Source organism: Bos indicus, chromosome 6 (assembly GCF_029378745.1).
Source record: "Bos indicus isolate NIAB-ARS_2022 breed Sahiwal x Tharparkar chromosome 6, NIAB-ARS_B.indTharparkar_mat_pri_1.0, whole genome shotgun sequence".
NCBI classification, from domain to species: domain Eukaryota; kingdom Metazoa; phylum Chordata; class Mammalia; order Artiodactyla; family Bovidae; genus Bos; species Bos indicus.
In genome coordinates this window covers 89199596-89221436 of record NC_091765.1, presented here as the reverse complement: position 1 = coordinate 89221436, position 21841 = coordinate 89199596, and the positions used below count along the sequence as shown (strand labels likewise).

The window sequence follows — 21841 nt, the reverse complement described above, 5'->3', positions numbered from 1 at the left end:
TAACTTTATAATGTTGTTGTTTATTGCTTGCTGCAATAACATTATCTCAGACAATAGGTACAGAAGAATCTGTTTACTGTGTTCTTTTCAGAAAATGAAATTCACCACAGGACAGCTAGGAAATAGGTAAGTTGATCTTCCTCTCTGTTCTCAGAAACCTGGAAAGAAAAAACAGTATCTTGTGCAGCAAAGGAATATGAAATGATAGAAAGCCATATATGTGCCTAGATATCCCATAAAAAAACTCTTAGTGGTAACTATGTTTTTCCTTTTGCAGATCCAAACCTGCCCTCTGGCCAGGTGGCGGGGAGGCAGGGGGCGGTGTTGAGGTCTCTGTTTCCCGACATTGAACATCATGCTATATCTATTCAACCTTTTGTTCCTAAAGTCTGTGAGTAAGTCTTTCAGAAACTGCAGGGGAAAAGGGGTCCTTTATATACCTTTTTGAAATTACAAACATATCACTTTTCTTTTATGTAAATCCTGCAGTAAGGCTCTTAGAACAAGTTACTGAGGCCTGTCTGCCCATCCCAGCCCCCTCCTCCCCCTGTGAACTTTCATATTAATAGATTCTTTGCCTTTCTTTTCTGGTCCAGACATCTGAGTGCAGTGGCAGGAAGGCAGAAGAGTGGATGTCTTTATATTCAGAAAACTGTTAGGGCAGTAAGGCAGTGCTAACACAAACACAGTAGGGCCATCCCAGCCATCAAGACTGACTGACACCCAGAGACACATTACAGCACCAGTACTGGGGTTTGTTAGTGCAAGGCCAGGGGGATAAACCAGAAATGTTAGTGCAAGGCCTAGGTGATGAACTAGAAATCAACAGTGAAGCATGAGAGGGGAAAAGCAAAAATAACCAAAGAAGTTAACGATACATTTAGCCTTTGATTGAGATAGAAGGCATTACCTTAGGTGGGTTTTACTTGATGTTTTTCAAGCAGCCTGACTTTTGGCTGCCAATTTTGGACTCTGAGAGAGAAAAAATAGAAATAAAAACATACAGAAAATTTTTCAGAAACCTCCATACTGTTTTCCCACAGTGGCTGCACCAATTTACATTCCCACCAACAGTGTACAAGGGTTTCCAAACACTAAAAATAGAACTGCCTTATGACCCAGACATATAAATCAAAAAACCCCCACTAATTTGAAAAGATACATGCAGCCCAGGGACTTCCCTGGTGGCCCAGTGACTAAAACTCTGCAATTCCAATTCAGGGGCGCTGGGTTCAATCCCTGGTCAGGGAAGTAGGCCCCACATGCCACAGCTAAGAGCCAGTGCAACCAAATAAGTAAATAAATAAAATTTTTAATGAAAAGATTCATGTAGACCAATGTTCCTAGTAGCATTATTTATAATTGTCAAAATATGGACGCAACCTTAAATGTCCATCAACAGATGAGTGGATAAAGAAGACGTGGTGTGTATGCACAATGGAATATTACTCAGACATAAAAAGGGATGAAATTTTGCCATTTGCAACAACGTGGATGGACTTGGAGGGAGACGTTGCAAGGAGGAAGCAGGGTCCTGTGGGGAGTTCCATTTTCTTTTTTGGACCAGGAATACTAGTTGAATTCCAGAGAAAAGAGCTGGAAATACCTCCTCCTTGAAGCAGGCCTCAGGCTCCTGGGCTTTGCAGCACTTCTCCACCACATTCGTGAAATCCGCCAGCAACGACCACAGTTCCTCCCCTGCAAGTTCAGGCTTCAGTTTCACTAAGTTGACAAGAAACCTGTGACCCAATGATGTCAAACAGAATCAATTAACAGTTTCTTTCTGGAACCCCTCTTCTCCAAAAGGCTTGTTATAGAATTATATCTTTGAAATCTCCATTTAGGTGAATGTAAAAAGTTAAAATATTCTACTTTTGAAAGAGGTCCTGAAACCTTTCTGCTAAACACATGGGATGGATTCCATGATAACATTCTTTGGAGGCTTATGTAATTATGGACAAAATTGTATAAAATGTGGGAACATATAGTAAGTCTCACTCCAGTACTCTTGCCTGGAAAATTCCATGGGTGGAGGAGCCTGCTGGGCTGCAGTCCATGGGGTCGCAAAGAGTCAGACACGACTGAGCAACTTCATTTTCACTTTTCACTTTCATGCATTGGAGAAGGAAATGGCAACCCACTCCAGTGTTCTTGCCTGGAGAATCCCAGGGACAGGGGAGTCTGGTGGGCTGCTGTCTGTGGGGTCGCACAGAGTCAGACACGACTGAAGTGACTTAGCAGCAGCAGCAGCAGCAGCATAGTAAGTCTTCACTGTGCACAATATTGTAGAATATGTAACTTTTGATATTTCTAGAAAATTCACTTCAAAGCAGTCTCTCTTCCTCAGTAACTGAATTCTGTTTCCACTTCACTTGATACAGACACTGCCTACCTCCTCCCCAAAATCTGCTCCTTTGGCATTTATAGCATTGCCTGAGAAAACAAAAGCAAAATCCTTATCCTTTCTGGGCCTCTCATATCTTCAAACATTAAGAGAGATTCTTGGAGCAAGCATCTATGACATTCTCTCAAGAAAATCTGATTCATTATGAACCTCCTATGAGCCTTTTTATGGCCTCCCTCACTCACGTTTCCAAATCACAGTCTGGACACTCCAAATCTCTAGCAAAGGAAAAGACTGAGTTTTATAACTAGACAGACTGGACAGTTTGACAGAAGGAACAGGATTATAACATCAAGATCACACATCCACTACAATAAAACTTCTCATTAAAACGTGACGTGTCTTCAGCCTGAAGAAAATGATGAACAGAAGAGAAGGTTGGTACCTGTCTTTTTTCCTCTGGAGTTCCTCGTTATGAGCCTGACACAAGTCTGCGTGAAAGGTAAATAACCCTTGAGAGGTAGATGGAGGTACGTATGTTTTATCAGCTTCCAAGCTCTCAAAGCAGGACCTTCTGAAGGCAAAATTTGTTTTACAACAGTGGTCCACAGCAGGGTTGATATTTCGATTTTCATTTATTCCACATAACTCTCCAAGAACTAAATCCACCTGTACCAATGAAAGTTGCAATGGAGTTTTGAAATATGGTAGATGAATTGTTAGTTTGTTCTAATATCACTGTCAACTCAGAAAAGCTTCTGCAATCATAATATGACGCTATGCACAAAAGAAAAAAAAATAGAGCCTGAGGTACTAAATGGCATTATAACAAAAATTCAAACCATAGTAATTTAAATTCATGTAGATTAAGCTTAATGTATATACAAATTTGTGACTTTGAGCTGAGAGCTGCAAACAGCTAACCGAAAGCATCAGCAGGACACAGTGACCCTTAGATTTAGTCCCCTCCTGGGATCCCCCACATATGGGCCACCCCAGACCTAAAGAGATATGCCCAACCCAAACTGGACTGGAAGCAGCAATTCTCTTACTGACATGGTGGGACAAGGAGAATTTATAGTGTTGTTTAAAATTATGAAGTTTTCTCCGTCATCCTGAAACAATACTATGATTCCAAGTCATTTGCTCTAACAAATTACTTCTAGTATAAATAAGAAATGGGACTTGACTGTTGGTCCAGTAGTTAAGAGTCTGCTTGTCAATGCACAGGACACGGGTTTGATCCCTGGTCCTGGAACTAAGATCCCACATGCTGCAGGGCAACTAAGCCCATGCATACCAACTGAAGCCCATGCTTTACAACCCCTGCTCTGTAAAAACATAAGCCACCACAATGAGAAGCCCATACACCACAATTGGAGAGTGGCCCCCACTCACTGCAAGTAGAGAAAGCTCACATGCAGCAACAAAGCCTCAGTGCAGTCAAAAAAAAAGAAGTAAGAAAGATGATCTGGAGACCCCCAACCAACTATTCAAGACATTCTCTTTAGTTCTTCAGGATTTTGACACAGATAGCTAAAAATAAAACTTGATATTCCTTGCTTAACAATGTTAAAAATAATGGAGAGAGGAAGACAGACAATCACTTATAAATCAATGAATGCAGGTACCCTTTTTTTTTTCTTTTTAGGAACAGTCAGGTATGTGGGCCAGGCTCACCAAATTATCAACGCAGGCAAACTCTTCGCTCAGGGTACAGCAGGTGGTCAAAGCCATCACCATTTCCTTGCCAAGAAAGGTCAGTTCTTCAGTGGAGAGCTGGGGGGCTAGCTTCGTAAGATTGATGAGGTAGCTGAAAGAGCATATGTCTGATCTGAACAAAAGCAGAAGCTCATCTTCCCTTGATAAACCACCTGAAACCCCAACCCTGCAAGGCTAGGGACAACCAATGGAAGGGCAATGTGAATCTTAGCTCTCTCATAAAATGGTAGAGATCAGTCTCTTTACCCGCCATTTTCCTGCATCCTGCCTCCTATAGATCTCTGCATATGAAAATTCCTTCTAATTTCATGACAATTCAGAAACTATCAGATTTGCCCATTGTGTGTCATCTGTGATGATAGGAGCATCTTGGCAGCAAGTATCTTGGCTAGCTAGTATGTAAAGTCCTACTTGAAATCCTTTGCATTGTGAATAAACATTTCAAAGGGAAAATTTAATAAATACATGTTGGAAAAAGATAATCTGAGATGAAAGAAGCAAGAAACAAAGATCTTTCATGGGCTGAGTTCCCAGCTAACAACCCAAGTGCAGAAATAGTGAAAACATATTTTTTAAACTGTGTTTTGTTTTGAAGATGTTTGGTTTCAATGTATAATACATTAGCATGGTAATTAATTTTAAAAATTCAGAAAAAATTTCATATTATTCATGAATATTCACAAAGTACTTAAAAAACAAATATTAAAGTGTTAAGCAAATCCAAAATTATTTCTTTAAACTCCATAAGATGGGCTTAAATCTTGGGAAGAGCATCTTTTCCTTGAGAAAATATAACAACCTGAAGTTTGCTGCATTTCATTCCCTATGCCTGAAATGGGGCAAAATCCAGCAATTCTGTGTTGAGAGTAAAAAAGATAAGTCTAAACAAAAACTAAAGCATTAGATAATCAATTTGTCCAAAATCCTATATTTCTTCCATTTCTAGCCTGATTTCTGATAAAGTTTTAAAATGACAGCTCGATGTGAATTCTTAACTCTTGTGATATTATTCTTTCCCAGAATTTATGAATTCATCACAAAAGGGCTGAGCTAAATTTTTGACACTTTGTGGCCATCTTTATTTTATCCTGGTCACCAGGGTTAACCTGCTTGTTTGAACAACTTACTGGTATTTCAAGTCATCCTTCCCCAAATTCTGAAAATGTTCACATTCTCGTTGTACTATCTTGAGGCTTTTCTCTGTTGTCTCATTGAATCTATTTTCCTGAAAATAAGAACAACCATGCTTTTGAAAATTTTATCTAATCATAAATTTAATCATAAGATTGATGTTGACTTGTCTAATTTATTTTTTTATACTTACATAGTATTTTCAAACTATCATTATCATAAATTAGTCAACAAGTTGAGGGTAGTTTTCTATATATGTATGTTAGAATTTGAATCTTTTTAATTATAGATAGATATATAGATATGGCATTTGCCAAAATGCAGAAATTTAAATTTTCATCATTACCTTGTATATTTTATAGAGCTTTAAAGTCTACAAAGTGGAATTCAAATCTGATGCTGACAATGATCATATAAATTTTCCCTTTAAAGTGGCCAGAGAAGTCATTTGGTCCTGTGAAGTCAAGGGACTTGCCTAGAATTACCCAATAGGCAAGTGTTGCTACAGAACACTTTTAATCACATATCTTTTAATCACATATATCTTTTTTATACCATCTTTTTAATCATTTAGAATTGGAATTTAAAACCTCCAGTAGTTGTCTTCAAATATTTGACAAACTCTCACATAGCATAAAGTTGGACACCAGCTAAGTGGCCACCAGGGAGAAAACTACACACCAGTGGAAGGATGCTGAAGGATGAATTGTATCTTCATGAAATAAAAAGAATTTTCTAGCACTATGCTCCATTTAAGGATCAGGAACAGACCTCCTCGTTAGGGACAGTGGCAAAGCTGGACGAAACTCAAGTATTCTTACTTCTTGCTCAATTTTGAATGGGTATAAACTGGCATTTTTGGCAAGTGGGGGTAATTTTTTAAGCAAAGCAAAGCAACACATATCAATTGAATGAGAAGCAAATCAAAAATGCCAAATAATTAATTTCTGTAATACATACATATGCATATGAATGGATATTAAAAACACACTAATTTCAACAAGAAAATCAGTAAAAGATGTGAACAAACTGTTCACAGGAAATTATGACTACAGTAGCTAAAATCAGATAGGAAAAGCTTAGCTCCATCATAAAATATATTCTTAAGTGTTTAATTGAATCACTATGCTATGCACCTGAAACTATCACATTTTTAATTAACTATATCCCAATATAAAATAAAAAGTTACAAAAGTCAACTAAATTCTTAAAACACAGTCACTATTTAGCAAAGTTAATTTTCATGTGCAGTGTTAGTGAAGGTGGAGGTGAAATGAAGATTTTCAACATATATGTGGGTAATAACTTTCTAGGTAGCAATTTAGTCATTTGTATCAATTATTTTTTATTTTAAAATCTATATATTTTGATGTAGTAATTTTCCTTCTGATAATCTATCTTGAGAAAATAGTCATAACTATTAATAGAGATGAATGAAATGAGATACTTAGGGTCACTTATAAAATTTTTAAAAAGCTAAATAAATGTCCAAAATGTCAAAGATATAGGAGGAGAGCATTTAGATATATTATTACAATGGAATACCATCATGTAAAATAAGGTGAATTTTTTGAAGTCTGTTTAATAATGTAAAATGTTTTTTATGACAATAAATAAAAATAAATCCAAAAATTTCTTTGGAAAATAATATCCCAATCTTAGTTGTAAACATCCATATAAATATATTCATATATGCATAGAAAAGATGAAAAAAATGTTAATTAAAGGTATTTATTGAGGACAAAATCAGAAAGTTTTTACTTTTTCCTTTATAACTTTTAGTAATTTCTTAATCATCTTTAATAATCATTTATTATTTTTATGATCATAAAAAATCCAAGATGGCTCAAGAAAACACAAGAGCACATAAATAAAAATATAAATATTTAATCAGAAGAGTTTTTTACCTCAACACACAGGATTCATAGTTCTAAACATTATGTGTAACCCAGATGATGTTGGTCTTCGCAGTGATCAGCTTACACTGAATTTTAGATAGACTCAGATTGATCAATCACATTTTGTACCCTCTGAACCATAATAAAATTTGATAGTTTTTAAGTGTTTGCTGTTTTGTTTAATTCTCTGAGCCTACTAGGATGGAACCTACCGCATGACGGTAACACTCAGGAGGGTTTTCCATGTTACAACACTCTTTCAGGAGATCCTTATACACTTTAGCAATTCTTAACAGTTCTGGTGTGGACAGTTCTGGATGTCTCCTTGAGTACTCATAAAGAAACCTGTGATGTGTAAAATATATTGTACATTAGAACTTCAAGAAAGAGAACTTCAAATCCTGCTATCTTTTACTCTGGGGAGACCTTTTATTACTGAGTCTGCCTTCAAATCCTCTTTCATCTTTCTCTGGCAGAGGAGTGGCTTAAGAGGACATTTTGACAAAAGAGACCATGTTACAAAGATTTTCTTCCATATTATGTTTTAAAATAGCAATGTTTTTTACTTGGAGGGATAGAATGGTTAGAGGTATTTATTATTCATTGTTAAAATAATTTTATCCATAAATCATCAGAAATAGTAGATCATGCTACCAATACTTTAGGAAATACATATCAAGTATAATTCTGTTGGAAAATGCATTCAACCTCCATCTTGAGATTTGGGGACTATGGCTTCTCCTCACTCCCGGTGCACCTGGGGAAAGATTGTGGAGCAGACTTTGCCCATTACTTCATCCTGTCACTTGTCAGTTATGGGAGTAATCACCCCTGCAGGTCCAAATCATTGGCAGTCGTTTCCATGGCCTCAGTGAGGCATTATAAGGGTACAGGTGGGTGTGATTAGAGGACAAAGGGGGAAAGGGAGAGGAAGAGGCTAACACTTATTAAGCCCTTAGTAGGTGCGAGGCATTGGATCAAGCTTTGGGCATAGGAGACAAAGATTGGCTTCCTAGCCTTTATAAAACACTGTCTCATTTAACTTCACTTAGCCCTCAAGATAAGTAGTGTTTCACAGCTGAGGAAACTGCCTCAGCCCAGTAAAGCACCTGGCTATTGGCTTCCCTGGTGGCTCAGACAGTAGAGTCCGCCTGCAATGCAGGTAGCCCTGGGTTCAATCCCTGGGTCAGGAAGATTCCCCTGGAGAAGGGAATGGCTACCCACTCCAGTATTCTTTCCTGAAGCCATGGACAGAGAAGCCTGGCAGGCCACAGTCCATAGGTCAGGAAGAGCCAGACACGACTGAGGAACTAACACTTTCACTTTGTAAAATTTGAACCTAGGTCCTAGAGGACACCTACTTCATTCTTTTTAAACCAAGCCAACTCTTTTCTCAAGAGAGCTGTTTTCTTTAACTACCCTGTGCTATTTACAATTTTCTTCATAGAAATATCATCTTTATTCTTTCAAATTAAGTAAAAATGATCTATGTTTTGTGAGAGTCATACGTCACAAAAGTTTTTCAAGTCCAAGGGAATTTTGTCATCTCTTTTTGTCTTGTAGCCTTTTTCTCTTGATTAATCTTGGCTTTTCTGACATCTCTCCTCTTCTCCATTTACCTTCTCAGTCCCAGTTGTGAGATACAGTCTCATATTCTAAAGCAGTGGTATTTAAAGAATCAAGGGTTCCCCTTAATATTTCATAAAAGGCATGAACTTTTCCTCAGAAATAAAATTGCACCTAAAATCTCACCACCAAAATATTGTAAACAAAAACCCCTGGAAGAAAACCCCTAGCGTGGCAGATCCACCGAGGTCTTGCATCAAATATTGGCATCCAGAAAAACTGCATCGTAAGCTGTTTCTGGTTCAGCATGTTCATCGCTGCTCTATCATTTCTCCCCATGCTTCCTACCCTATCGTAGTTGTCATGGTGATGATGATGGAGATGATGAGAAATGAGGATAAGGATGAAAAGTGCTTCCATTTACCAAGTCTATGTCAGGTACAAGTGACATGCACTGCATCAATGATTTAGTTTAATTTGACTGAGCATCCATGATTCATGAGATGCAATAGAGCTCAGTGGTTATAAGAACAGGAATCTGGAGCCACAGTGGTTGCATTTGAACCCTCACTCCACCAAATATTAGTTGTGTGACTTTGGAGCAAGTTACTTAACCTCTGTGCTTCAGTTTCCTTGCCTGCAAAATGATGATCGAGGAAAGTATTCTAACCACAGAGTTTGTTTTGAAAATTAAATTGATTGACAGATGCGAAGCACTGAAAATTTGGCTAAGTATTCAATAACCTGTATCTTCAATCCAGACATCCTTCCAGAATTCCAGGTTCATATATAAAATCCTCTTATGATATTTCCACTGCATTACCTCACAGGCACCTCAAAGTCAATGTGTGTGTGCTAAATTGCTTCAGTTGTGTTCGATTCTTTGCAACCCAATGGACTGTAGACCACCAGGCTCCTCTGTCTATAGGATTCCCCAAGCAAGAATACTGGAGTGGGTTGCCATGCCCTCCTCCAGGGGTTCTACCCAACCCAGAGATTGAACTCTTATCTCGTACACCTCCTGCACTGGCAGGCAAGTTCTTTACCACTAGCGCCACCTGGGAAATCAATGTGGTCAAATATAAATAGTTTCTCTTTCCCACAAACCTTCCCCCATACTTCCCATCTCATTGAGTCTGAAAACTACTTACCAACCACCTAAGCCCCAAACTGGGATTCATTCCAGATGAAGTTTCTAAAAGACAAAAGTGATTTTGTCCTTCCTTATTCTTCAATGAAAACCCTTCGGTGGCATCTTGTTACTTAGCTTATCTGGATGATCTGACCCCATGTGCCTCTCCCTACCCTCTTCTCTCACTGCAGAAACCCTAGCACAACCACATACACACCATGCATTTCACACCTCTATCAGTGTTCTACCTCTTCTATCCAGATTATCAGCATTTCTTCAAGTACCTCCTCCCCGTCAAGACTTTTCAGAGTTCCCAAGGACTTCCTCTTCTATCCCCATATTGCCTATGGTCTAGTGCTTTCAGAAATTAAAGAGTGTTTCTTGCACTCATATATTTATGAGGCTGTCTCTTTCCACATCACACTTCTATCGATGAAAGCTTTTTGGAGGCAAAACCCCTGTTTAACTTGGTAAAGCCCCTGGATTATATTGAGTTGCCCAAAAAGTTCATTTATTTTCCATAACATCTTACAGAAAAAAAATCCAAACAAACTTTTTGGTCAACCCAGAGTTATTACTGACAAACTTTGAATGACTTAATATTCTCATATGAATTTTATATACAATTCCTAAAATACAGACAGGTTAACTTGTCCCAGTGATTCTACCAGGATTCAAATCTAGTCCTTTTGCTTCCAAGTCAGCTAAACAGTGGTGGGAGTTGGGGGAGAAGAGAGGGGAGAGTGTGGCAGATAAGCCTGCAAATTCTTAGGTCAGACCTCCTGGATCATATCCTTAGTCTGCCATATTTTAACTGTGAATCTTAAACAAATTACTTAACTTCCCTGTACCTCAGTTTTCTCTTCTGAAAACTGGGAGAACTCATGCTTATTTTACATGACTGCTGTGAAAACTAAAATAGATAATCTGTACTTAGCCCACTGTCTGGCACATATCAAGTACTCAATAAATGTTAGCCATCACTGTCATATGCAGTTGCAATTTCTAAAATAATGTAAAAAGATTACAATCTAAAACCGTGATTTTCAAAAATTATGTGGTATACCCAATGATTTAAATGGTTCCTATATCTTCCACCCAAGTTAGCCAAAATAGATCAAGTCATAAGTTTCTGTTTGCCTTATAAATGTCAATATAGAGGTATGTTACTCAGCCATGAAGTTCGCTTGGTCAGCATCTCGTTTCTCACACACATTGTCACTTTCAATAAATTTTGCTTCTCTTAAAGATAAATCGTTTGGTCTATCATCTTTATTGGAGTAAATGATACACTCTCCACGCTCTGGTATTTTCTTTTCACAGCAGTCTTTGATTTTGCTGGAGATGGAATCTTGTTTTGAACAAATATGGCTCATAACCTTGCTCTGTATCAAATAAGAATGAGAAATGACTTTATTTTCATAAGTTCTTCAGGGCTAGATTCTCCTTCATAAATGGAATGCAAAACCAACCATATCTATAATATCAAGAACTGTTTCACCAACTAATTTGATGCTAATTAAATTTTGTATTGATTTAATACTGTGACCTTTCATTTTAATGCAAGCTTGATTTTGTAGGATTTTAGATGATATAATTATGAAAAATAGACTCATAAATTTATTACATATTAGCTGGAATTTTCTTAAAGGTGGTCTAACCCCTGCTTCTTCCTCCAGACTCTTCAGAATGAGTCTGCATATTTCTCCTACTCTCTGTTCCAGCTTCACATGAACTACAATGAGTTTCATCAAAGCACTGGACTATTCCAGACCCTCTGACTCTGCTCAAGCTGTTCCCCTACCTGGAATCTTCCTCTGGGGAACACTGAAGGTGAGGAATGAGATGGAGCTCTAGGCTGAGATGAGAACTGGAATGGAGGTCTGTACCATGTTTCCAGCAAACCACATAGAACCAGGGAGTCCATCTTTGCAGACAAATATACATCTCACCTAAGGCCATCATTATTCAGGGCAACACATCACTTATTGTCTGAAATTTCATTTCTGTTTTGAATGAAATATACCATTCAATTGCTCTTATTTCTACATAAAGCCATCAGAAAAAAGGATATTAAAAATATAATATGATCCCTTAGTCTCAGCTCCAAACTTCACAGAAAACTCTTCAATTATATCCTAATTCAGTACATTATATTCACTATTATAAAACCAACATCCCTATAAGTGACCAAATAATACACAAATAAACAGTGAGTGAGACTGCTTTTCATTGCAATAAATTTAAGGACAAAATAATTCTTGGGGACATCTATTGTCCATTGCTTGAAATAAAATGTATATATCTTCATACTCCAAAATTCAAGTTATCTAATGAACATGATGTTTTGTTTTGAATTTAAAACAGTAAGACTAATTTAAAAAATCACTAAAAAAAAACTAATTTCAACTAAGAAATCAGGATTATTTTTAATTGTGTTACCTTCGTATGCATGAACAACTTCAGCTAGGTCACTATTATATTTACCAGTATATGTCCTTAGAGAATCACTTTAAAGACTACAATAAGAGTTATTTTAAATGAACATATTCACTTATTTGAAAAGATCGTTCCTAATATCCTGAAGAAACTCAGAGAAAGCAACTCTTAAAAACATAAAGATCACCAGTCGTTTTCTGAGCTTTATTGTTAATTTCTAATATCTCTAAAAGAGTATTTGCAATATTAAAGAAAACTTTAGTCCGGCTGAATAAATGTTCACAAATTATAAATTCCTGGGGATTATGTCATGTGCATTTAGTCACATAAAATAGAATCAACTAAGTAATCTAAAAGCAATCTCATTCATTAAGAACTCCAATGCTTTATTTGGTCTCATTTGTTAATACTTCTTTTTAAGTTTTATTTGGTTCATGTTATTTAACAATTAATTTTTATTGAAGTATAGGTGTTTTACAATGTGTGTCAGTGTCAGTCATATATATATATATATATATATATATATATATATATAACTGAACATACATGTAAGAGATTACATACTATTTTTTCAGATTCTTTTCCATTTCCCTTAGAAGCTATTACAAGATATTAAATGTAGCCCCCTGTACCAAAGAGGAGGTCTTTGTTATTTATCTGTTTTATATATAGTAGTGCTATCTGTTATTCCCAATTTATTAACATTATGATTATATTGTGGTGTGTAGCCACACATTAAGGCAACTTCAGAATAAAAAATATCCCCCCGTAAATCACCATTTTTGCTTGGTTTTATAGAATATTTACCCTGCCACGGATGCACTGCACAACGTCCCCTTCACAGCATCCATCATATTTGGAAGAAACATCTTCTAGAAGGGAGGTAAGTTGCTTAAATCCAATCTTGGGGAATTTTTGACTAAGTATAGCAATGTTTCTGGAAGCAGAATTGATAAACCACTAAAACAACTTGAACAGCAAATAGACAAAAGGAAGTTCTCTGCTAATACAGTGTAAGTAGCTGCAGTAAGCATTGGTATCCTTGTTTTTTCACCAATCGCTTTTCCAAATAACTGTTTATACATTACTTGGCCCACATGATCATTTTGAAAATCCTAGGTTGATATTTTGAGTTCTAGTTCTAGGACTAGGGGGAGAAAAAGGCCTGAAAGGTATGCCCTCTTCCACAATTGTTATAGCAAAACATATTTTTTAAGGACCACCATTTCTTCTTGTGAGTCCATGGCAGGCATAGATAATTCATCACAGCACCCTTTGTAACTGATCTATTTGAAATCTCAGAATTTCTCACAAAACATTGCACTAGTACCATTGCTCTTTGGCTAGGTAAGATGTGAAATAAAATGTATCCCTAGAAGATCGTTTCCTAGTTATTAAAGTCAAAGATGGATGGATAAGTCATGTCTAAAGCACTGGGAGGTTTTAAAACTCTGATTGGGAACTCCCAGACCCATTCAGATTCCCAACTAACCAAAACCTAACTCAGAAGTAGCCTTCTTTCTCTCTGGGGTCTCCCCACCTTTCAGGGCTTCTCTCATCCTGATCTAATGTCCTGGTTCTGAGCAATCCAAGCATATTAACCCCCACCTCAAAACCCCTGAGGATCTAAGAAGAGAATAAATAAAAAGTCATCAATAATTTAACAAAAATGGAACACAAACCAAAAAAAGTACAAATAGAAACAAAAGATAGATTATAAAACTCACATAGATTGTAAGATTTGTCGTCCAAATTTCATAAGTGCCCTGCAGGCATTTTTTTGATAAGAAGACAATGCTTTTAAATAGTATATGAAAGGTTCTGCCTGAGGGATAAACAGAAAATTCTGTTGAAGTAAGTGGAAAAATCCCACTGTTCTCTTATTTCCTAACCACATGTCAACCAAACAATTCCAATGTTTCCTCAGAAATAGAAAACCTATAGGGTTTTTTATCTCAGGAAATATGTATATCAAAATAAATATAAATGTGTTGCACATTATAAAGGCAGAGCCAGTCTTCCTGATGACTAAATTACACTTGCTAGGAAGTACAGTGTGCAGTAAGCTTGTCCCTGTCTCCCAGGATGATTCACTTATATGGTTTAGGACTTGTCCAAGATAGAAGATAAAATGTAATTTTTACCCTGGTTAGTTACTCACTAGTGTTTCCTTCCAATTTACAAGGAGACAAAATCAGAAGAGAGACCCTAGAAATGGGCAATTTTTCAAAGGTCTCAAGTAATAATACATTTAGATCAGTCAGCAGGTGGTGAATGGGTTGAAACAACAGTGAAAGTGACAAGAGAACGGCTGATAAGTGGTAAAAAAAAAAACTCTTTTGCTATAATTTAAGTAAAGATCTACAATTTCGGGTAACTCCCTGTCCTTTTAATAAGTGTAATACCTACCTGTGTTAAATGGAATGAATATATGTAATAGTAAATGGAATAAATGGAATGCCCACCTTTGTTTGAAAGCAGTTAGCTTTTTCTTGTTCTTCACAGCATGTTTTAGTCATCTCCTCAAAACGAGCAGCAACAGTTAGAAGTGTAGGAGCAAAAACAAAGGGGTTCCTTCTGGAAACTTCATAAACATAACTTCAAAAGGAAGGAAGGAGGGAAGGGGGAAAAACAGGAAAGAAGTGAAGGAATGGTAGGCAAGGGAAGGGAAAGAGAAGATTAAAAAAGACAAGATCAAGTTGTAACAATTAAGTTGAGAGGAAGAAGGATTTCCCATTACTGAAGGCTTCAAAGGAAGGCAACATTACTGAGTCTCCAAAAATGTCACACCACTGAAGTTGCCAACTCCCAAATAAAAATGATGATTGCAGTTCTAATCATGAATGCAAGACCCTGGCTATTCTCTTTTCTTCCCCATGACGCCAGATGGTCCGCAGCTCTCCTTGTCATGCTCAAAGAACAGCTACCTATACAGACTCCATCTGAGATTCAGAGATCATAATCACTTACATGTAAAAAGAAAACTTTGTGATTTAAGCTTTCCAGAAAAAGTCTCTGCTTCTGAAACTATTGCACTGCTAAACATCCATTGACTTAATATTTATCTTTGGTAAAAGCTGCACCTTCCCTTTTGAAAGACCATATATTTCCTGTAGTACTGCTTTTGTACCATGCACACACTTGGGTTCTGGGGCTTATCCCATTAGAAAATGCACATCATTATTGAAAGGACCTTGAAAGCAGGTTTCATATCTTGTTCATCTTCTCAACAATGACCACAGAATCTGACACACAAATGCATGTTGAATAAACTAATTGATCCGTAAACCCAGCTATGTTCATTTGGAATAGATACTGGATTTAGTCTAAGAATAATTCTGCAATTAGATGATTTTTCTACTAAAATTCAACTTACTTATTCAAAAAAGATTCCCTGTTATTTTTGTAAGTCTGGCATTTCTCCTCAGGATCCAGAGTAGGGAGAGGAGGCAAAAGTCCTATATCAGCTTTCTTATTATGGAAGAAACAGAGTCTTCTTTCAAAGTCGACCTTATGGCAGCAGTGTGAAAAGTTATATTTTTGTGGCAGTCCCTCCATGGCACATATATTTTCCAGTAAAACCTCATTCTGGACAACAGAAAAGGAAAAGACACATTTTATTCATTGCAACATTTTTCAGGCTTCTGAGATGACACAGTGGAAACAATGAGTGCTGAGTGTCACTCTTTGAGAAAGAGATTCCAGGATGTTCCCAATATTACCAGCAGAGCATCTCTACCCACAGCCTTGACAACCATCCTACGCTTTGGGAAACTCTATCCTATCCTGAGTCCCCTTAACCTCTTCCTATCTCTCTTCTGCCTACACCTCCTTTACATAGTGGCTTTTTTTTTTTTTTTCCCCTCTCTCTAGGTAACAGGGTCAGAGTGTAAAGGGTTGGTTAAGTATTTAGCGGTAATGTTTAGTAATAGCTTTCTAGAGATGCAGGTGGTTACTCTATTGGGAGGATGCCAAGAAAAGGGGGTGTGACAGTAGAGTACATATTGAGAGGCAGGTAAAGAAAGTAACTTTACTTCTGTGCACTTTGCCAAGCTATCGGTTTAGTCTTCCTGCCTGAATACTTATGGCATGGACTGCAAGCTCATAGTCAAGCCCTCCTGTGCATCAGTACACAGAATTGCATCTCTCCTAAGAAAGGGCCTTATCCTAAATACTGAAGTCAGGCAAAGTAACAACAAGAGCATAGAGCATCCCTCTATATTTTCAAGCCAAAAATTCTCTCAGTATTGACAAATAAGCTCGTTTGTTTAAGAAATGCAAACAATGTACTTACAGCTAATTTTGAACATTCTGGGAATGTCCTGTCAGCCAAGCATTTATCTCTGTATTCTGTCATGGCTTTAACCAACATTTCTACTTCTTCAAAGGATGCCTCCTGAATATATTGAGCAAATGCAATGATGGTGCTGCAATAGTCCACACAGAGTACACAATGGTGACCTGCAGAATTTCCAGTTATGTCCAACCAAAATCTCATAGGAACACCCACTTGCTGACTAACCTTAGAAAATTATCAAAATGTGAAGTCTCTACGTTTTATAACTTCTTGACAATTCAATTGCCTCATCTGAATTTTTCTTTAATACTGTATTCACTTTTTAATGGCATATATTTAATTAATATATTAGCATTAATAATTCTAGAATATATCAGATATGCTTATATAAGCACCATCATCATCAAAACAAGTTTAGAGGAACTCACATATATCCAATGTTATCATCTATAAATTTCTGGGTGATTCTGACATCATCTGAAAGCAAAGATATTTAAGTTATTATATATCCTGGTATTTTAATATTTTACCAATAAATTACTATATGTAATACATTTTAAAAGTATAAAATAAAAAATGATATAGAAAAAAATAGCATATTTAATATGAAGAAGAGACATCATATGAGCCAAATATTACATCTTAATCACAGTTGATTATGTGCTTAAAAATATTCATTAAATTGAATTGGCTTGAATTAATCTCAAACTCACCAGACTTTATATTTACTATTGATGGCTCCCCAGCCACAACCATCAAACACAAGCACCATTTCCATGCTAGATAACAGGTATGACTAGAAAAGTAGTATGAAGTTTCATTGTTAAGTGATATAATGCTACAGTTGTGCCCAGCAAGAGATGCCAGGCATGCTGATGGTAGTGTAAATTATGATGCTTCTGCTGCTGCTAAGTCACTTCAGTAATGTCCGACTCTGTGCGACCCCATAGACGGCAGCCCACCAGGCTCCCCCGTCCCTGGGATTCTCCATGCAAGAACACTGGAGTGGGTTGCCATTTCCTTCTCCAATGGATGAAAGTGAAAAGTGAAAGTGAAGTTGCTCAGTCATGTCCGACTCTTCGCGACCCCATGGACTGCAGCCTACCAGGCTCCTCTGTCCATGGGATTTTCCAGGCAAGAGTACTGGAGTGGGGTGCCATCGCCTTCTCCAAAATTATGATACTAGCCAAAATTATGACACAGATATTTAGGTGATCTCTGAACTAGTCTAACACCACTGGTTCCTTTCCAATAAGCATATACTTATCAGAACACATTTGTATTTGTTCATACAGGCTATTTTTATGGAGTCTTTACTTTTTCAAAGTATTGCACTGGTTACTATGAGGCAATCAATGATAACTAAAACATCTCCCCTGGACCTTGGGTTCCTAAATACTCTCATAGTGCAGGTGACTCATGAACATGACTGTAATCCAATGTAGAATGTATATAATATTCTACAGTAAAGTGGGTACTAGATAGCATATTAAAAAGCATAGACATTACTTTGTTGACAAAGGTCCATATAGTCAAAGCTGTGGGTTTTCCAGGAGTCATGGATGGATGTGAGAGTTGGACCATAAAGAAGGCTGAGCATCAGAGAATTGATGCTTCTTAACTGTGGTATTGAAGAAGACTTTTATGAGTCCCTTGGATTGCAAGGAGATTAAACCAGTCAATCCTAAAGGAAATCAATCCTGAATATTCATTGGAAGGACTGATGGTGAAGCTGAAATTCCAAGACTTTGACCACTCGATACGAAGAGCCAACTCATTAGAAAAGACCCTGATGCTGGGAAAGATTGAAGGCAGGAGGCAAAGGGGATGACAGGGGACCAGATGGTTGGATGGCATCATTGACTTAGTGGGCATGAGTTTGAGCAAGCTTCAGCAGATGGTGAAGGACAGGAAAGCCTGGCATGCTGCAGTCCATGGGGTCGCGAAGAGTCAGACATGACTGAACAACTGAGCAACAACAACATGTAACAGGAATGCCTATGGTCTCTGGGTGAAGAACCAGAAAAGAATTATAGGAGGAGGGGTATATAAGTTGAGCCTAAAAAATGTCCAAGGTTTCAGCTAGCTGAGAAGTAAGGAAGCTCATCTTTCTGTGTGGAGAGAATGATGTGAGTAAAGCGCAAAGGTAAGGAATCCTGGGATGTTTGGGGAACATTAATTAATCAATTAATCTTCCACTTTGATGAGAAAGTGAGTCATAAAGAAAAGTAATGGAACCACAGATAGAAAGAACCTGGATCCAGGTTATGTGTGCCTTTCATATAAAGCTGAGGAGTTTGGGCCTCAACTAGGAACCATGAGGAGCCACTGAAAATGTTTATATAGAATCGTAATATCATCATTTCTCCAAACTAAGAAATACCAGCCAGGTAATGGTATGTCTGATGTTCTGGGATCTCCCACAGTACCTAACAAATAGAACTGGAGCCTATTATACAGAGTGAAGTAAGCCAGAAAGAAAAACACCAATACAGTATACTAATGCATATATATGGAATTTAGAAAGATGGTAACAATAACCCTGTGTATGAGACAGCAAAAGAGACACTGATGTATAGAACAGTCTTATGGACTCTGTGGGAGAGGGAGAGGGTGGGAAGATTTGGGAGAATGGCATTGAAACATGTATAATATCATGTATGAAACGAGTCGCCAGTCCAGGTTCGATACATGATACTGGATGCTTGGGGCTGGTGCACTGGAACGACCCAGAAGGACGGTATGGGGACGGAGGAGGGAGGAGGGTTCAGGATGGGGAACACATGTATACCTGTGGCGGATTCATTTCAATATTTGGCAAAACTAATACAATATTGTAAAGTTTAAAAATAAAATAAAATTTAAAAATAAATAAATTAAAAAAAAGAAAGTAACAAGAACTATTTGTCAAATAGACGTAAGAATGAATGGATGGAAAGGGGGAAATCAAGACGCTCATTAGGAGACTTTTGCAACTGTCCTGTTGAGAAATCAGCAGGACGTGAATTTTGGTAGGAGTAACAGAAGTGCAAAGGAAAATGTGAATGCAAAAATATAGGAGTCAAAAATCAACAGAACTTTTTTTAAAGCATGTTTTTATAAGGGGCAAAGGAGAAGGACAACTCAAAAATGACTATCCTTCTTTAAGCCCTGTGACTGGGCTCACTAGCAGGCACTGTGGTGGTGGTGGTGGTTTTGTTGCTAAGTCGTGTCCAACTCTTGTGACACCAAGGACTGTAGCCTCTCAGGCTCCTCTGTCCATGGGGATTCTCCAGGCAAGAATACAGAAGTGGATTGCCATTTCCTTCTCCAGGGGATCTTCCTGACCTAGGAATCGAACCCAGGTCTCCTGCTTTGCAGGCAGATTATTTACCAACTAAGCTACAAGGGAAGCCCCAGCAGGCACTGTAGGGGATACCAAATTAAGACATCATCCACAACTTCAGGGCATGGTAACACTTACAGCACCTTGGTGAACTGCAAAAAGATGGTCCTTTCAGGCCAGAAGGATTACAAAAAAACACCTCCGAACAGGTGAAGTTCAAAATGTTCCCTCTTTGAGTAGAAGAAATATAAAAGTCACACTTTCCTCCAGGCTGACGCTGCTTCGGCTAGGCTTGAGGAAATGTACAGGCTTGCAGGGATTTAAAAATTTGCCAAGTGTGTACAGTTGGAAGAAGCAGGGTCTGCATACTCTTAAGGTGTTTACCACGTAATTAGGAAATACAACGAACGACCAAAGTTCCAGTAAAATCTCAACTCATGTCTAATGTTCCACTGTTTCCATACACTACACATATTTGCAAGAAACATTAATAGTTTCAAATCCAAATTATATCTCCCAGCAACACTTCTTATATTACCATTATGCTGGTGACCGATTGCTGGGTGTGATAATTGTCTCTGTCAGTAGATAGAGTAATATGATCCAAAATACAATATCTGGAAAGGTTAGATCAGGGTATCTGATCAGTATATGTAAACTAGGGAGAGGGAGAAAAAAAGCAAGTGAAAATTTAAACTGAAAGAAACCGAAGTTAAAAATTAGAAATTAGCCCAATTTAGTCATTCCTTAGAGGATAGACAAGGAAATTTCTTACCTACATCTTGAGGCTGTGTGGGCAAGGTTAGGGATTCAGTCAAAAAGAAAAAGAAAATAACAAAACCTGTAAGTTTTAACTGTTTCATTTTTTTAAGAAATCACATTCACAAAAGAAAAGTAACATGAATGAGGAAAATCAAGTTTTTATATTATTCTTTGACACTATTAGTAAAAAAGTAACTTGCTTAACCTATTTCTCATATACCTCATATTTGATTTTTATTTGATCACTCTGCAGAATTTTTTGCTAATTATTAACCAGGAAAAAAATTCTCTCAGTGTTTCACTGGAAAAATCTATTGAGTTAGAAAAAGAAGTCCACAGGTTAAGTATGCACAATACCTAGTCAAACAGACAACCAAAAAAAAAAAAAATCTTGAACTATTGCAAACGCTAAAAGAGAAAGGACAAGAATAAATAATTCACCAAAGAGGAAGCATAACTAAAAAGATGCTGAATTTCTCTGGTAATCAAAAGGAGTTGAATTTGCAATAAATAATTTTATATACTTGATAAAATTAGGGGAAAAATAAGATGTTATTCCAGTAAACATATAGCAAAGCAAGTACCCACAAAATAAAAGTTTCTGATCAAGTTTATTATAAGAATTAATAGCCTTAAAGATGTTTGTGTTTTTCATGTTGATGTTTGACAGAAACCAAAAAAATTCTATAAAGCAATTATCCTCCATTTAAAAATACATACATTTTAAATTTTATAAAAAAGATGTTTGTGTTATTTCAACCAGTCACTCAAATTCTGGGAACCTATACTAAGATCATGATCCTAAATAAGGAAATATTTTCAGTACATGATATAAAAGAAGAAATCTATTTCTTCTCTTAGTTATGGCCACTAAAAGGACACAAAAACAATAGCTACCAGGTAGCTATTTGGTGCCCTTGGAGCCCATTTTGTGCCTCCATCACATTTTAAACACTCTTCTCTACTGTAAGAATCTTGAACTTCTAAAACTAAGAAAAGTTTCAAAAACGAATGGCGACATGTCAAAAGAAAATAGAAATCAATAGGACAACTTGACAATAACGTAAATAGTGAAAGGAATGCATTATAACACATTGAATTTTGTTTTAAAATTCCGTGAATCTATACCAATACAAAATTAAAATAAAAGGAGAGGAAACAAAAGCTCTTCTCTCTTTAAGAAGATCAACTAATAAATGTAAATAATCATTTGTAACTCTCACAG

General features: G+C 37.0%; 1 protein-coding gene across 2 annotated transcripts; it reads right to left on the bottom strand.

Moving 5' to 3' along the window:
- Window positions 1-20781, bottom strand: AFM (afamin). 2 transcript variants are annotated; one of them, XM_019962910.2, is made up of 15 exons: window positions 20630-20781; window positions 16958-17006; window positions 16527-16659; window positions 15609-15820; window positions 14698-14830; window positions 13960-14057; window positions 13040-13169; window positions 10964-11178; window positions 7308-7440; window positions 5194-5291; window positions 4025-4157; window positions 2790-3013; window positions 1607-1739; window positions 911-972; window positions 1-158 (listed from the first exon to the last, which is right to left on the bottom strand). In XM_019962910.2, the coding sequence occupies exons 1-14, from the start codon at window positions 20715-20717 to the stop codon at window positions 937-939; spliced, it is 1815 nt and encodes a 604-aa protein (XP_019818469.2). In that variant the 5' UTR covers window positions 20718-20781; the 3' UTR covers window positions 1-158; window positions 911-936. The 2 variants fall into 2 exon arrangements, with proteins under 2 accessions (XP_019818469.2, XP_070647674.1); XM_070791573.1 differs by having other exon boundaries at window positions 16527-16693; window positions 20630-20763.
- Window positions 20782-21841: the final 1060 nt, after the last annotated feature.

Coding starts and splice junctions, on each gene's coding strand:
- AFM (XM_019962910.2), bottom strand. CDS start 20,717: ATGAAACAGTTAAAACTTACAGGTTTTGTTATTTTCTTTTTCTTTTTG. Junction 17,007..20,629: donor CACACAGCCTCAAGATGTAG/GTAAGAAATTTC, acceptor CTTTGCTTTCAG/ATGATGTCAGAATCACCCAG. Junction 14,831..15,608: donor AGGGAATCTTTTTTGAATAA/GTAAGTTGAATT, acceptor TTCCTTTTGAAG/TTATGTTTATGAAGTTTCCA.